This window comes from Pogona vitticeps, chromosome 7 (assembly GCF_051106095.1).
Source record: "Pogona vitticeps strain Pit_001003342236 chromosome 7, PviZW2.1, whole genome shotgun sequence".
NCBI classification, from domain to species: Eukaryota; Metazoa; Chordata; class Lepidosauria; order Squamata; family Agamidae; genus Pogona; species Pogona vitticeps.
Genome location: NC_135789.1, coordinates 33,719,325 through 33,736,323, shown reverse-complemented (window position 1 = coordinate 33,736,323; position 16,999 = coordinate 33,719,325). Strand labels below are relative to the sequence as shown.

Below are 16,999 nucleotides of genomic sequence, written 5' to 3'. Positions count from 1 at the left end.
GCACACTTTTAACTTCCTGTGGCACAAATCCAGAGGCTGTGAAGGTGGAAGAGGGAGCAGACGATGGCCACCGTCTCGCAATCTCTTTTTGCAGCGATCACTTTTTTCCAAAGTGGGGAGCCCTCCCTGGGCAGCGCCCGCCATCCTCCTCTTCGCAACCCAACTGTGCCAGGCAAGGCTTCTTCCTTCCGCTGTTCTGTGTCTCTCCCAAGGTAGGACATTCTCTTACCATGACAGCAGTGCCTTTGCTAAAGAAGCCATACCTATAAAAGGGCCTCCGCCGTAAGAATGAGCCTTGCAAAGCAATCAGAGGGAGAAGACAAGAAAAGCAGTGTTATGTTAGAAAGAAGAGGCTTACGAGTTTGGTCCCTTGTTCTTGAACAGCCAGGCAGACCATTTCCCCGGTGGGGACCAACTGGATCCTCAGCTCCATTACCCCGGGGCTGACTCTCAGCATCCCGCCATCCCTGCGCAGCCGACCGGCACCACGCCACACCGGCATTCTCTAGAGCAACAGTGAGAGCAGCGACACACTCGGCACCCTTATGGGCTTCTGGACCGGAAGCCCCGCAGGCCTGTGTTTGTACAAGCCGTGGGTCAGAGCCCAGGCAGCAACAATGGAGTTCAAGCACCCGTTTCCACCTTGTGGCTCGTTGAGTCTCTCAGGACAGTTCCAAGAACGCTCTAATTTATAACTTAGCTCTTTGCTCAAATGTTTCTCCTCAAGGGCCCAAGGGAGCTGGCTGACCTGGAGACGCACTGACCGCCTGCTGGCACTGAGTTTCATACTTGGCTGCTCTGCTCTGAGAAGTGAGGCAGGAAGGACCGTTTTCATCTCAGAAGCTGCCAGCCATCTCTTTTGTCTATATTTCAACACTCTGGGCCTGAAGGGCCTCCTGGCCCCAAACAGGAGCTTGGAAGCCTTTCACTCTCCCTGATGAGCCTTTCCTACCATGAATTATTATAGATTTACTTAGCGAAAAATCTGGGTGCTGCTTTCAAGCAGAAGGCCTCCACGTCAGTGCTTAGCTATTAATTAAGACAACCAAAACAGCAGCATCATTAAGAAAAAGGATCCTGTAGGCACAGCCAGACATTCCTTTAAGTAAGGTATTTCAGCATAGTTTAGCGCTAGACAACTCCCGTGAGCTCTGTGAGCTGCCGTTTCCAAGGGGCAGCCCCATGTAAAGTGCACTCCAGTAGTCTAACAAGAGTGAGGTATGATATGGGGGGGCAAGACTTCCCCTGCCCTGGAAAGGGAATGGCCTTGCACCACCAGGCCAAGGTGGGACCGACTTTCCTGGCTGTGGTTGCCATCGCAGGCTCGGAGGGATGACCCTACTGGGTATGGCCTGAAGCACTTTTTATCTTCTCCGGAATAGATTGAGCTGTTTCCGGAATAAATTCTTACCCTCCTCATTTCCCCTTTCAGCTATAAACGAGGTGCAGGCTTAGATGTGCCAGGAAAAAGCCTCCGGGCCTCCTCGGCCGAAAGGAAATGCAGAGACACCCAGCAGAGATTTGAAGGAAGGGAGGAATTGGGGGGGGTGTGGGGGGGGGAAGTGCAAGATGGGAGCAAAGCCACAGGGAAGACTTGGTGAGAAAAGGGTGTGCTACAGCTGTTCAAATATTTTCCCCAGAGATAAGTGCTCCAAAAATATGGCTCGTTTATTTTTGTTTGGAAAATGTTGTATTTTTAAATAATTTGTTTACTGAAATGTTGAATGCCAAGGATAGGCTGGAGTTGGTGGGTGGGTGGGTGTGGAGCCCTCCTTCTCCCAGAAGCTGACAACCATGCCCGGGGGGGGGGGGGGGGGCGGAGAAAGAAAAATGCAGTGAAAATGGAAAGTTCTCAGACCTGCTTCCCATTGGCTGCCTTTGCTTTTGCTATGACGCGGAGCTTGTAATCCTGTTGCCCAGAGTTCATGGTGGGAATTATATTTTCTCTCATGCTCATGCTAACCAAAGGGAGAGGTGTCCTCAACTCACTCACTCTAATAGATCAACATGGAGCTTAAAAGCTGGGTGCTTACCCTCCGTTCCTTTCCAAGGACTGTATCTCCAGTCTGTCTGTCTGTCTGTCACCTTTTCCAGTCAAAGGCTGGTGCTGTTTCATAGCTACCAAAGATGACAACATTCAATTGAAATGTGTCTTTGCAAACCCACCCCTTTCGTAACTCCGGTAGGCTTTGTTCTTGCTTGTTTCTGAAGCCATCTTGGCTCCCTCAGACAAGGAGAAAGTCTGTTTCCAAGTCTGATGGGGAGGGAGGAACTGTGGCCTGTCTGTCCAGCAACGAGAAGCGAGGGAGTAACCCCTCCTTGAGCATGTTTCAGAAATGTGTGCATTCTGGCACCATATCCTGCATAGACTTAAAAGATGGGCTTCAGGGGGTGAACTGTGTGCAGAATTGCAGCCTTGTTGACTTCTCGAGGATGACACGGGATTGGCCAAATACCTTAACCACCTTCCCTTCGGGACTACAGAGTGCTCTGCTGTCCTCGGTTCGAGGCACCCTGGATGAAGGTTGTCCGCTGCCCTGAGGACCTGCCAGTAGGCAGTGATACTCCACAGGTGCCCCTCGGGCACACAAATTCCCCCCCCCCCGGGCCAAACCGGCTTGTCTAGTGGCAGACTTGAGAGCTGCCACCGCCACCTCTCCGGCAGCAGCCTGGTCGTGCGAAGGAGGTCGGCCAGGCCCCAGTGAAAGCATTCCTTTGGGCCTTGAATGCTTCTATAAATAAAGGTTTTTGTCTTTATTCCTTTTGAGGCCCATTCATCATTTGATAGGTGGGGTTTGGTTTCCGTTAGGTAGACCACTCGGGTGGGGCGGGGGTGGGGTGTTTCAGTAGGTCCAAAAATCAGCATGGACGTGATTCTGCCAGTAAAAGGAAAAGCCTCCCAAGTCCAGGTCTGTGTGGTGGGCAGCCAGCGCTCAGGAGGGAATGGAGGGTGGATCCTCTAAGGGGGGTTTCTTTCCCTCCCACCCCCTGGCAGGAACCTCCTGAGGGTTATAGTAGCTCTGCAAATCCACTCCTCCCTCCGAGGTCTCCTCCTCCTCCTCCTTAGCATTTCCCGGAGACCTTTGTGCCCTTCTGAGAGCAGCAGCAGCAGCAGCATTGGTGTCAGTCACAGGGCCATCAGGTAAGGAGGATAAAGGAGGGAGGCCACGTCCTGGAGTCGTGGAGGAGCTGGCCAGCCTCCCGGCCTGAGGAAAACATCATTTTGGACTGCCGGAAGCCATTGTGAGAGAAACAATAGCTCTTATCACTGGGTATTTTTAGGGTCCCGAAACCATGCAAAATACCTTGGAGACATTTCCTGTTTACCGGCCGCTGTGCTGCGTAAATGCAGGGTTGTGCTCCTCATCCCAAAGGAGACAGTGGGGTGGGGAGCATGGGTCAGAAACTGTGTTATAAGAATGGCAGTGAAGACCCCCTGCCTCCTGCTCCCGGGGGGGTGGGGTGGGGTGGGTCGGGTGCGTGGGAGATGTGGCATCTGCAGCAGAGATGGCCACCCTGCCCATTGAATCATCTGGGACAAGCACGTGTCTCCGCTCAAGTTCTTCCTAAAAGATTCCACTTAGCTTGAAGAGGAAGATGAGACTTTCCCTCTGGGGATCAGGGGGTCAGCCATTGCCTCTGCGTGTGTGGGGGGGGAAGGTTCACCCCACAGAGCAAAGCGGGATCTGGGCCACTGCTAACTTGGTCCCCTTGTCGGAAAAGCCAAACGCTTAGCAGGAAAACCTCCTTCTCACCCCTGGCAGCAGCACCACCACCACCACCCCGGCCTCTCAGGCCTGTCGCAAGGGGGGAAAAACAGACAAAAGTCACACGTGAATCTCTGGCAGCAGCTGCTCAGGGATTCAGTCTCCTTGAGAACACCACACACTTCTTTTTAAGCAGAGCTGGTGCTGCCACTATCACGCCCAACCCGCCCAAGGAAGGTAATGCCATCCTCTTTGGTTCTACTCTAATTCTCTGGAGTGCATTCCAAACATCGTTTGGGTTGGCTGACATCAGGAGCAGCCCAGCTTTACCATAGCAGGAGCGTGTCGTGGGCCCTTAAAGTTCTCTCGCAGCCTGCTTTTTATTCCTCTTCTCAAATGGTTACTGCTGCTATTCCTTGCTTGCTCATTTCTGAAGGTTGCAGTAGATAATATGAGGGCCCATCAACAGCCCCAAACCTGGCACCTCTTCTCCCACGAACAAGGGCGCACGTGGCGCTTAGAGCCATAGCAGGGTGGGGGGGGGCTGTCAGGGGCCCAGAGAGACCAAGGAAGGAGCCATGTTCCAAAATCCGAGGTGGACGTGAAGTGACAAAGCAAAGGATGTTCTTTGAGTGCACAGTGTTGCTCTGCAGCCCGGGGCCATTCCGGCGGCTCACCTTCTCAGTGCAAAAGGCATTGCTTCCCCCACCGCCGCCTTGTTTAGCTGCCGAGCAGATTTTCCAGAAGTGGTTCGCTTCATTCCGTGCTCCAAGTCAGGACTTTTCTCAAATACTTTCCAGTCTCTCCCTGCGCCCCACCCCACGGCCGGCTGCCTCTTCCCTCGAGGCTTCCTGCCAAGACAGCCCTTCCTCATGACTGGGGGAAGCAGCCAGCCAGCCAGGCCTAACTGGGCACGGGCACCCTTCCGTACACCAGGCTGCCCCCTGCCAATGCCCCCCTCTTCTGCATTCTTCAAGGCTAGGAGAGCTTCGCAGGTTTAATGAGAAGGCTTGCAGCTGAGCCCCCCAGTATTGTTCTCCAGAGAGATCCGCTTACGAGCCAGCCAGCGGCCGGAGACAGAGCCACCCACTCGTTTCAGGAAAGTCAGCAGTTTTCCACTGACACATCCTTTGTGTTTCTCAAATGAGCAATGGGGGTTTGCCCCCATTCTGCCGCCTGAGGGATAAGCTCCACACAGGCTGGGGCCAGAGCAGACTGGCCTGTCCTGGGACTTTGGGAAAGCTTTCAATAGAAGCAGCTTCCTTAGTTCCACTGTAGATTTGGAAGCATCAGGACGTTTTAAAAGAGGCATCCCAGGACCAGCAAACGTTGGTCCCTCCTGCACTTTTTTTACCTGCTGCCACAGTCTCCCCAACCCCACTAAGCCACAAATATTTACGCCAAATGGGTTTAAGACCGTGGAAGGCCAAACCAGCAGCGCTAGTGCCAGGGAACTCTTTGCTCGACTGCTCCTCCTCCAGAGGAGACCACTCCCTGCGCACGCTGGCAGTTTCCACTGAGGGGTGCTCAGCACTGTCTCCCTGTGGCTCCCAAGGGCACAGCAGCAGCAGCAACATCATCATCATCTGAACGGCCACAACCATAAGAGCAGCCCAGGGGAGCCTTATAAAGACGACCAGCTTTAATATTCATTATTTCAGTCAGTTGAGTTCCATCTCCGAAAGTCTATAAGGACATTTACAGTCTAAAACAAAGTAGTAAACATAAACATTAAGGAAACCACTACCAGCAGCAGTCGTAAACAACAGAAAGAGGTTGGAAAACACAGTAGTTAGTTTGTTTGATAAACAATAGGAGTTCAGGGGAGAGAGAAAGTGCTGCGGGCAGCCAGCCAGCAAGCCTTCCTGGTGTGAGCAGGGCCACCGGTGAGGAGGCTCATCTGTGCAGGCAGTGGCCCTTTTGAGGAGTTCGGCTTTCAAAATGCAGAACCAGAAACCGCAGAGGTAAGATGCGTTCAGCACGGCTGGTCCCAGGGATGGACCTCTGGCTGCGTCTCTCTTAAGCTGTTAAATGACTCTTCCAAGGCGACCCTTAACCTATCCCCAAGTCTCACTGCAAGGAAAGTGGGTGAAATGCCCTCCTCTCATTTACACTCCTGCCTTCTGGAGGGCCCAAGTCAAGTGGCACCTTCCAGCCGCCCAGCCAGCTCTGTCGAGCAGAGGGAAGTGCAACCACATCCAGATGGTTCTAAATCCCAATTTGGCAAAGTTTTTATCCATGGAAGGGAGGGATCTGCAACTAATCATCCCTCCGCTGCAGTCTCACATGCACCTGGCCCCTGAGCAGCCTCCTGCCCCAGCCTCTGATTATGCAGAAGAGGCCCACTTCTACAAGGCGAGGGGTGCTCAGGACAGAGAGGAGCTGAGATGGACACTGGAGGCCCTTGGGTTTCACTTGGGCCCACTTATTAAAGTTCATGCCACAGTCTATACGGGAAGGATCCACACCGCTTGCAAATGCAGTGGGCAGCAATGGAAACTAATTGGATAATAACCATCTATCAACCATGCAGAAATGTTACTCTGGGTAAATGCCTTCAGTGTTTATATACTTGACCTAGATCTAGAATGGTCCAAAATCCTTACTTTCAGTAGCTGTAGCCAGAATGAGAACATCTGAAAACTTGGCCTCCTCTAAACCCAGACTATGCCAGAAGAGTTATTTCAGAAATAACAAAGGCAATTAGAAAACAGAGGCAAAGACAGAGAAAGAATACTCTGATGTCAGAATGGAGGAACTGCTTGCGGGGACTTCTTCCCGCTGCTTAAAAGGCAGCCCACCACAGGCATGGTGCTTGATTCATGTGGCCCAAGCTTTCCCCCTACCGATGCCGCTCCTTTGACAAACGGGGGACCCTTCTCCGGATGCAAAGTTTTAACAACAGAGCAGCTAGCACATGCTCGTAATGGACATGCTCTCACATGCTCTAGCTGGCACCTGGACCGGTAGCTGGCGAGCACCTGGGAGTGTGCACATGCAGCTCAGTGGTGGGGTGGTGGGGGTGGGTGGAGGGAAGATGAGTCCCTAAGAAGGGTTTCAGCGACCTCAACCGAAGGTCCAATGTTGCAGCAGCTTCAGTTGGGCGTACTTGTAGGAATGGTTTATGCAACTGGGGTCTACACAAAGGGATGGTATGGAATCTTATACAGGAAGGAAGACCGCACACAGAAACCAGCATGAAAGAGACAACTGGATCTCTTTGGCTCAGCAAAAGTTTTCAGTGCCATCACTCCGTGGAGCCAGTCACAGCAAAAAAGCACAAAAACCAGGACTGGCTCCAGAAAGACGGCAGCATGGCTGAATAGTACAGTTTGGTTATTTTATAGGAATTGCCAGACAGAAGGAACGGAGGCGGCAGAAGGAAAGAGGGGGCCTCGTCATGTTTCTTCCTGAAGAATCTACACCGGGAAAATGGCAAGTGGTATTAAGTGCATTAAAGGGGGAAGAGAAGAAGGCAGGCCATAAAGAAGGCTGCAGGGGATTAAAGCTGCCACGCGACAGGGCAGGAAAGAGGAGGCTTGGGCAGCTATGAGAAAAAGCAGGTGCAAGTCACCATTTCCTCTCTACAACACCCCTCGGTTGCCCCAGGATTGTTTCCAACTGGATCAGCTGGCCATGTTCCCTCTTCTGCTATAAAATAATACAAATTTCTGCACCCACCTCAGTTCTGCTAGCATTTCATTAAAAGGAGAAACTGACTTCTGGAAAACCAACACTCACTACTTAATATTGCAGTTAAAAGGCCTGGTTCCTAAAATACTCCCTAGAAAGAGGGAGGAGCATCTGACAGGAGGAGGAAGGCCCCCTGGCCCAGGGATACAGTCTAGCCTCTCCAGCTACAGTGAAGTCAGGGGTTGTCATCAGGGCCAGCCTTGCTCTGGCACCCTCCAGGGCGAGAAGGGAACCTCGCAACCGTGGTAGAGACATTTATTTCCTACAAAACAATGTTCTTAACCGCTCAAAGTCCTGTGGCTGCGAGCCAACAAATCCCGCCACCTCCTCCAGAAAGAGAGGCCTACGCCTAAGGCAGAGGAAGCCCTGACGGCAGGGACGCTGGTGCATTTCAAAAGTCACACGGTGGCTTCTCGTGGCAAAGCTTTTCAGTCCCGCCAATTCCATCCCAGAACAGCTCCTTCTCAGTGGATGTTCGGTGTGGCTGAACCTGGAAGGAGAAGACTTCTGAAGGGGGAGAGAGAGTGAAGGCCCTACACAAGAGGCCAGTTCTCGGCTGACTGAGAAAAACTCTGCCCTGCCAAAATGAGCCAGGAAGAAGAGAACATGGTGCCAAGCGTGGAAGGAGATGCTAAGGTGCCACTAAACGGGGATCCGGGGAACCCAAGACGAATCAGCAAGGATTTCCCTCCTGTTAGGAGAGGACCTACACAGAAGCGGGATCCTCACTCGAGAGGGTTTTCAGCCAATGTGAAAACCCATCCGAAGCAGGGAGATTTCTGGAGCCAATTCCATATTGTGCAGAAAGAAACCTTGCAGCCAACTGAAGGGAAAACCTGGATGGCTCTAGAAATATTCCAGGTGTGTACAAGACCACCGAGGACCAGAGGAGGCCTACCTGGAAAGGCTGGCTGAGGCCCACGATGGACTGAAATGTGTTGCTGTAATAGCCCAGGAGAAATTCTCCTCCAGCCACAGGGAACTCCTCAGCACCAAGGTAAACCTGGGAATAAGAAAGCCAAAGGTGGGCCCTCTTCCACCACCACCTCTGACACAAAGCAGGCCAGCATGGCACAGGATGGCCCTTCTCCCTCACCTGCTTAGCATCCTCCCTGGAGGAAATTTCGTTGTCTTGCACCCAGGCGTACATGACGTAGTCGTTTGGGTGCCGAAACGTCACCTGCCAAAGAGGAGTAGAGAGAAAAGTCACCACAGGGCGAAGACAGCCGGACGACCTCTGAGGCGCTTGCTAGGAGGAGCGCTGGGCAAGCCGCAGGCGGGCAGTGAAGGCTGAACTGCTGCAGGGGGTGTCCCAAATGGTTCGTGAGAAAGGACGTGCAAGTTAGACCTTGATGGGACGTGGACACTGTCTGGGAACTCCTGCGGGGGGACAGGGCCACCCTTCTCCAGAGGGAGGGAGGGAGGCCAAAGGGACTGCTGCTGGTAGGGGTTTCCTCCCTAGAGAAAGAACTGCTCTCCTCTCGCCTTCTCCTGCTCGGAAAAGCTCCCACGGGTGGAATCCATGACCTTCTGCAGACAAAGCACCAGCACCCCCACCTCCCAGCACCCTCCTACGCTGAAGGTTACCTTGTAGAGAGCAATCCAGTCCCAGGCGCTGCTCGGAAAGTCCGGCGCGGTGGAGTAACCGACGGTGGCGTCGCGCTCAGCACTCCAGTCGCCCACAGGATGCAACTCCACCAGCGGATCGGAGACCAGCCGCTTCATCTGAACGGAAGAAGCCCCCTGGGGTTAAAGCTCTTCACAACACACAGACAGAAGGCCTGCAGGAGCTTGCTTGCTTATTACATCAGTTGGGTGACTGGTGACTGATGGGCCAGCTTTCTCTCCAAAGGGGACCCAGGGTGGCTGCCAACCATTGAAACGGGATGGACACTAATAACTAATTAGCTCTTCCTGTCCTGTTGCTTTCCGACAGGAGGAGCCTGGTGCCCCTTTTCATCTCTAAATCCATATCCAGGAATCTACAGCTCATGCTCACCTCCAGTTCAAAGGTCCCCGTGACAGGCTTATGGTCGCTGACGCCGTAGCTCATGTGGCTGGTGTAGCTTTGCAGGGAGGCAGAGATGGGGGGCTCCCCAGGCACTTCTCCTACCCCCGAAGCCGGATGCACAAGATGCTTCACCCTCCAGAGGATGCGATCCGTCCAGGCAGGCTTCCGCTTCTTCCCACTGGGAAAAGGGAGCGGGGGGGGGCAACAAGAACAGACCAGCCTTCCTTCATCTGGCGGCCGTTCCTCAAAAGACACCATGGAGGCCAAGACTTCAGGGGAACCATGCACCCACCCCTTCCCGTTACAGCTCAATCCCATACAGAGCAGATCTACAAGAGAGGTGAGGGACAGAGGGGTTAATTGATTTTGTACAGGAAGCGTTAACCAGCAGCAAGGAAGCGCAAGCCTGGTAGAGCCCGGGATCAATTCACCAAGGCCCCCCCTCACTGCTGTGTGCTCAGGAGAAGCTGAGTGGCCGCAAGGAGGCAGCAGCCCCCCCCTCCTCCTCCTCCTCCTCCTGCCTCCCTCCCCTTCCTGGCCCTTGACCAGGACACATCCAGAGGGGGATTTTCCTGAAGGGGCTGCCTCTGTGTCGGGCCATGGAGCTCCAAACTCTTGCTGTGCAGGCCTTGTTTGCAGCTGACGAGTCAACCTGCTCTCTCCTTTATGTAACCGAAGTTTGGTCTGGATTGGTTTGATGAGATTAAGCTAAACAGGGGCCAATCCCATTCATCAAGGCCACCAGAGAAGCCGACAGGCGCCTCTCAAGCTGCCAGCCAAGCCAATGTCAGGCCGGCCCAGCCCTCTGTCCTCTGTGGAAGCCGAGGACAGTAGATTTTCCTCTCCTGGCCCAGCAGAGAGACAAGATGGCATTAACCCAGCAACCCTTTAGGAGCGGAAATAAGCCATAAGGGCCACGTTTCCTATAGCCCTGTTAAGGTTGGTGGGTTCCTTGGGGCTGGAAACTCTCTGCACTGCATGCAGTTTCATTATTTCAAACTCAGCAGCCTGATTATCACATTAGGATTGGGCTTAGAGAGGAGAAGATTAAGAGAACAGTGACAGCTTGAAATCTGCCTAAAAAGGAGGCTCTAATAGCTTAAGATTCTAAACACATGAAAAGAAGCATATGAGAATCTCCTTACTTAAACCAAAAGAATGTCTTCTGGCCCCTGGAAATATAAACAGGCGTTAGCTGAAAAATCCCTGCCCATCCAAGGGAAAAGCAAATAACCGGCAGTCTTAAAGGGAGAAATATGAGCAAAGGATGACTTTATTCAAAGGGCAGGAAGGCGGCCTGCCGGCTCAACCGCCCTCCCCTCTGAAATCATGACCCTCCTCCCCACCCACCCACCTCCAGAGGCCTGGAATATTCCTCCTGGGCCAGTGCAAAGCCCCTGCCCTGCAGCAACCACAGAGGCTTCCCTCTCCCTTGTTTACCTGGTGTCATACTCGTTGGAGTAGAGGTCAAACTTGTAGGTGGGTTTGAATTTCAGAGGCCCCTCTGAGAATTCCTGGAGGAAGGCTTCTTTCTTCTTGGCCATGTTGAGCTGAAGGAGGACGGGGGGGGGGGGGGGAAACACCCGACACCGTTTAGAGTTGCCAAGGGCTCGTCCAGGGAGCGACCTTGAGGAACCCGCACCCAAAGGGCACAGCCTCCGCCCGGGATTTATATAGTGGCAGGATGGAGACAGAGAGGATCACAAGGGGGTGGCTTTGCTCCGGAGGAGCCAAGAGGCAATGAGACTGTGAAGTTCAGTTGCCTCACAAGAGGAGACCTTCAGGCCCCTTCCTGGAAGTGGAATAGCCCTGCAAGAGGATCTGTCGGCTGAGGAGCCCTCAACCTCTCCATGAGAACCAGGAGAATGGAAACAAGAGGCAGTACCTGGTCTTTTTCCCACAGGAGACTGAAACGGCTCTTGTTTATGGACTCCCGGATGAAATGTAGTCCGTAGTCTTCGATCCGGAAGTTTAAATCACCAAACCAGAACAGAACACTTTTTTAAAAAAAGAGAGGGAAGAAATAGTAGTTAAGAAACGGTTCAAAAAGAACAGGAAAGCCCAGTTACCGAAATCATAAATTCACAACATGAATCTGGATCTCTCTGCACACTTTGTGATCAAGTTGCTTTAAAGGGAGCGGGGAGTACTTTCTTTAAAGAGCCCAATGAAAAAATAAGTCCTCCTCCTTCGAAAGCTTCTTCTGGTGTTAAGATTTCCATTTTAAAGAAACAAGCCAGATCAGCCCCTGGAGTCTGTGGTGAAGGTGGCTTCTGGACTGACGCTCCCCTGCCTAATAAGAGGAATGCGCCTTTCCACCTGAGCACCAGCAGGTTGCTCATGCAAGGACTGCGAGCGACTGCGGATCTGCTTCAGGCCCTCCTCTCTACCGGAATATTACCTCTTAGGGGCTTCTGTGGCCTCCTGAATAGAGGCTGCATTTCAGAGCCCTGCAGGCGTGGGCAAAAGGCTCTCCCCGAGGGAGGGGCCCCCCTCAACCATTACAAGTTCCCCAGGAAAGAGGGGATGGTCCTTCCTGCCCACCCCCAGCCCTAATTCTGCCAGAAGCACCGGTGGCACAGTTGCCCTGGGCCACTCACTCGTGATCCAGGATCCCCGGGATCTTCTCGCCCTCGAACTGCTGCATTTCTAGAATGTGCTCAAAGTCATCCAGCCGCTGCTCTGCGTACTCCATGTGAGCTGGCAAGTGGCAATTCAGGAAGCAGACAGAATGCCCGTAGAGAGACATGCGGATGGTGACGCCCCCTTTGTTTCCCTGTAAGGCAACAAGAAGCTGAGGGCTGTGAGCCCTTCCGACCCCATGTGGCAGGAATCTTTGCCAGGAACTGTTCGCACATTTTCTTAACAGATAGCTACACATGAAGATAATCAACTTAAAAATACCACGGAAGTGAAAGAGGAAGCTTTTAGACAGGCCAAAAAAGGTTCCACGGAGAGACTTCAGCAACTCACCCAGTATCCATAGAGGCCTGTGCGGGTGAACTGGCTTCGGATGTCCCGTATAAAGGGAAGGTGGGCTTGCTTTGCAAAAACCAGGAGGAGGAGGCCCTGCATTCGGATCGAAGACACCTGCAAAATAATAGCAGAGGTAGAAACATTAAACCCAACCTGGAGGCAATCTCTTCCTTGTGCTTCTTTCTCCCGACGGGCATCTCAGGAAGTTCCAGATGACCTGGGAAAAGGAGCCTGGCTCAGGGGGTTACAGGAATGGTATAGAGTGTGCAGGAGGCTCCAAATAACACAAAGTCCAGGACCAGGAAAACTAACTCTCTCTCTCTCTCAGTCCTGGAAAAGGTGTGAGATGAATGGAAGCAGAGCCAGTCCACTAAGCAGCTCTGCTTCCCCTGCACATTTCTCCTTCGCAAAGGGCTGACAGGAGCAGCTCCAGTCAGGACCCAGCTAACCCTCAGGCTGCGGAGACGGCCGTTCAGGGTGTCCAGGTAAGGGCAAGAGAGAACTAGTCAGTCAGCCTGTCTGTCTGCCTGTTCTGAGGAGCAGCCCTGCAACCCACCACGATGGCCACCCTCTTAACATCTCCCTTTGTGACGAAGGGGTTTTAGGCTCATAAAGAGGAGCAGGTTATCCAAGGAAGTGGTGGAATCACCTTTGCAGGAGGTATTTAAAACACAGGGATGCCTCAGCCGGGCACTTCCTGCTGGGACAGAGGGCTGGACTCCAGGAGGTTTCTTCCGACTCTACAATTCCATTCCAAGCTCAGAAAATCCCAGACTAGACTGAACAAGAGGGTCTTCTGGAAATTCTTCTCATCAGGCAGGTTCCCAGAGGAAGTGGAGAGCTATGGGAAATGTTTCTCGCTCTGTCTTTCTGTACAAATTGAAGCCTCTAAGGCACGGGCAGGAAACCTCAGGGATCTGATTGCACCCTGGCCGGAAGGAGGCAAGGCCCGAGCCCATCATGGAGGCCATCGCATGAGAAGCAAGTAGTTTCCATCTCAGACTCCTCATCAAGTTGCCCAAAATGCAGAGCAGGGAACAAGGTTTCTAAGAAGCTCCAGAAGCAAGTCACAAACTACCAGTAGAAAACCAGATGATTACCTTGACATAGCTGAGAGGAGAGAGGACGCTCATGAAGAAAAGACTCCACGGATCATCAAAAGCCATGTCTGACAGGAAATTCACGATTTTGGAGTTCACCTCCTGCAAACTGAACATTACAAGGTCTAGCGACTCATTCTGATGAGAACCAACCCAACAAATTTACAAGCAACTCTGATTTAACTAAAAGAACTAAAAAAGCCCCTCTAGCAGTCAAGCTGCTCCTTTTCACAGCTGAAACATTGACCAGGTCAATGACCAGCTGTACTTGCACACTCCAGTGGCAGAAGCCAAGAAAGGCACAGGCTGGGAATGAAGGGTGACCTGATTCTGCCAACAGCTATGCTTTAAAGGTCCCTGCATGCAGGAATTCCTGAAGGCCACACAATCCCGAATCCTCCCTTCAAAGAGCTGCCTCATTTACAGGCCTGGACACTTGGCCCTGATCACCAGCTCCACCTAAAGCTGCTGCGCATCTCCGACATCCAAGGTGGGTGGGAAGGATATTTTTGCAAAAAGGTCCAAGTAGCCTAGTGCTTGTGAATGCTACGAACAGCCTCCTTACTTTTGCTGATGGCTTTACCAGGAAGGGACCCCCTGGCAAGCCTGCAATGAACAGAAACTACTTTTGGAATTACTATCCCAAAAAGAATGAGGAAGCCCAAATCACGCTCCTCAGAGACCTACCCAATGACATACAAGTCCACGGCCTGGTCTTGTGAGTTGAGCTGGAGAAGAGAGGTGACCTCGGGAGGCGGGGAAGCAGTGCCGACGTTCCAGGTGACCACGTGCAGCCTTCAAACACACAAAAAAGGAAGCGCCGCTGAAACACACAGACGGGAGGAGCCCGCTGCTCTTCAGCGCAGTCCACGGACACGCACTCTCCCCACCCCGCCCCGCCCCACCCAAACTGCCCTAAAACCGCTTTGATGCTGCCATAGCCCCATGGAGGGAAGGGCACCTGATGCTCTGGCCCCTCTCCCTCTGCTTCTTCCCACAGATCAGAAAGGCCTCGTCCAGCGTGCGCAAGACTTCCTCGTGGATCTCATCGTCTGAGCTGACGTCCTCCACGCAGGCCATGAGCTGGGCCACTCTCTGCCGCAGGTGCAGGCGGCCACTGGAGCTGGTGCTGCTCAGGCTTGTGGACCGGCTGCGGAGCTGGGCGGCGTCCTCCACGTCCAGCAAGGAGACGGCCACCAGCTCCTGAGGGGCTTCTTCAGGGTCCGAGGGTGCCGTGGGGGAGCCGAGCCCCTTGCCGGAGGGCTCCATGGCCAGGAAAGGTCTTCTGCACCACCCGTGGGTTTGGGCGAAAAAGGAAGGCTGGCTCCTGGCGCCAGTTCAGCCTGGAAGCTGCTCCAGCCACGTGAAAAGAGGCACCTACGCCTGCCTGCAACTCACGGGCCCCTCAGAAACATTCCACTCCTAAAGATTTGACGTTCTTGAGACCTGGAGGTTTAAGGAAATCTACTGGGAATTGAGGCCAGTCACATGCTTCTGCCGGTATCCACAAGGGACGCGTGACCGCCAGCCTGGAGGGATCTGCTGCCCCCAGTCTGGCTTCCCTTTTCGGAAGCTGAGCCGGGGCTCAAACCTGAGCAGAGACCCCTTGCTTAGAAGGCACTGAGGTGGGGCTGCTCTACTGGGAGAGAGGCAGGGAGGCAGGGAGGCAGAGAGGGAGGAAGCTGGTTAATGGATGGATGGAAGGAAGGAAGGAAAGAAGGATGCTGCTAGCTTTGGCACTCTGGGGTGCCACAGGAGAGGCAGTTGGAGAAAGACTGGTTTCAGGGGCCACCACCCTGGGAGGAGAACCAGGCCTGGTTCTTCAGGAGGAACCAGAGGGGCTGGTGGCCAAAAAGAGGCCAAGGCTTGGCCCGGTGGGGCTTCCTGCCCGCTTGCCTTCCTTCCTCCCCCAGAGCCAGGAGGAGGTCCTCCCGGGGTGGGGGTGGGGGGGGCGTGTTGCCCTTCCAGCATTCCCAGCCCAGAGATCCTAAGGAGGTCATCGGCGGGGGGGGGCAGCATCCCACGGAGGGGAGGGAGAGAGACTCCCCGGTCTCGCTGGTGCCCCCTTTTCTTCTTCCACCCCCCCTCCCTCCCCCGTTCACTCCGAAGGCGCTGCTCTCAAGGAGGGAGAGGGGGAGGAAGGGGCCAGCGTCGGGCGGCCGGTTCTCTTGGGCGGCCGCCCAGCTTTTGCCAGGGAAACCTCGGGGAGGAGGACGCCTGGCGGGACCTCCTGTCCCTGCGGGGAAGGCGCCTCCCCTCCGGCCGGGGACTCGGGCAGCCCCGAAAAGGGTCCGGCCGGAGAGGTGCCGAACCCTCCTTCCCTGCGGGGGGGGGAGGCGCTCTGCCCATGCTCGCGGGTGCTCTGCCCGCCGCGCTCGGACCACGTGGGTCGGGCGGGGGAATCCCCCCCGTTACGTCAGAGCGCTCGCTCTCCTCCAACCCCCCCCCGCTCGCCTGTCCTGCGCGCGCGGGCAGGGGTGGCCCGGCGCTTCCCGCCCCGTCCTTCGCCCTCCTCACCTGAGGCTCCTCCGCGCCGCCATCCCGGCCGCCTCCATCCCGGGCGCCGGAGAAGCAAAAGCAAGCCCTTTGGGAAGCTCACATCCTGCCGCCGTCCCGGCCGCCCATGTGACCGCGCCGGCCAATGATGGAACAGAAGACAGGGGCACCCCGTCTCCTGATTGGCTGGGGGACGCCAAGGCCGCCCTCCCACTCACTTGGTCGGAGCACGTGATGCAAACAACGTACCGCGAGTCTAGAGCTACGAAACCTGTAGAAGGGCACTTTGATCACGCTTCCGATTTGGCTTCAACGTTCTCCCGATTTTTTTTTTCCTTCCCCACCGGAAGCCGCGGCTGCCGGGAGGAATCCCGAGCCTGGCGGGGTCCTAGAGTCCGGCGACTTTCTTGGGCTGAAGCCTTGGCATGGCGCGTGGGGAAGGGAAGCGCTGCCGGTCCTCGGGCGTCTCCGCTGCAGGGGCGGCGGCCCTGTGGCTCCCGTCCAGGGCGCTGCCCCCTTCCCTCGGGGGGCCGGGACCCCCGCCCTGCTAGGTGGCTGCGACGTGATGGCGACCCCTTTTCATCGTGGGGGGGGGAGAGAAAGACCAGCCCTGCTCGCCCACTCCCCACCCGCCTTCCCTTCCTCCCTCTGCCAGGTGTTTGGGGGGGGTGCCAAAGACCTACCTGGCTGGGCTGTTGTTGAGCTCTGCGCTGCCAGGCTTGGGCCCAGGGGACTCTCCACAGGTCCAGAGTAATGGGTGGGTGCCCCCCCCTTACAGACTTCAGTGTAAGCTCTTTAAGAAGCCTCCTCCTTCAAGGAAAGCAGGGACCCCCCCCCCAGCCTCCCCTCTGTCCCCCAGGCCCTTTGGTCAGATCAAGGGCACCTGGTCCCCTCCCACAGTTCTGGACCCCCCTGCCCCCCCCTTTGCTGGTGGTTCCCCTGCTGGGACTGACCCTCTGGGACACCTGGCCTTGGGGGGGGGGGGAAGCGAGGCAGAGGGATGACACACACCACAC

General features: G+C 54.8%; 1 protein-coding gene across 3 annotated transcripts; it reads right to left on the bottom strand.

Annotated features, from left to right (window-relative positions):
* Positions 1-7,641: 7,641 nt before the first annotated feature.
* Positions 7,642-16,142, bottom strand: INPP5K (inositol polyphosphate-5-phosphatase K). Of its 3 annotated transcripts, none has more exons than XM_020803536.3 (13): positions 16,005-16,142; positions 14,175-14,282; positions 13,488-13,596; positions 12,385-12,501; positions 12,012-12,187; positions 11,297-11,408; positions 10,852-10,961; positions 10,557-10,583; positions 9,400-9,589; positions 8,988-9,125; positions 8,497-8,580; positions 8,299-8,403; positions 7,642-7,890 (listed from the first exon to the last, which is right to left on the bottom strand). In XM_020803536.3, the coding sequence occupies exons 1-13, from the start codon at positions 16,040-16,042 to the stop codon at positions 7,792-7,794; spliced, it is 1,413 nt and encodes a 470-aa protein (XP_020659195.2). In that variant the 5' UTR covers positions 16,043-16,142; the 3' UTR covers positions 7,642-7,791. The 3 variants fall into 3 exon arrangements, with proteins under 3 accessions (XP_020659195.2, XP_020659192.2, XP_020659193.2); XM_020803533.3 differs by lacking the exon at positions 16,005-16,142 and adding an exon at positions 14,449-14,868; XM_020803534.3 differs by lacking the exons at positions 10,557-10,583; positions 16,005-16,142 and adding an exon at positions 14,449-14,859.
* Between the last annotated feature and the right edge of the window lie 857 nt (positions 16,143-16,999).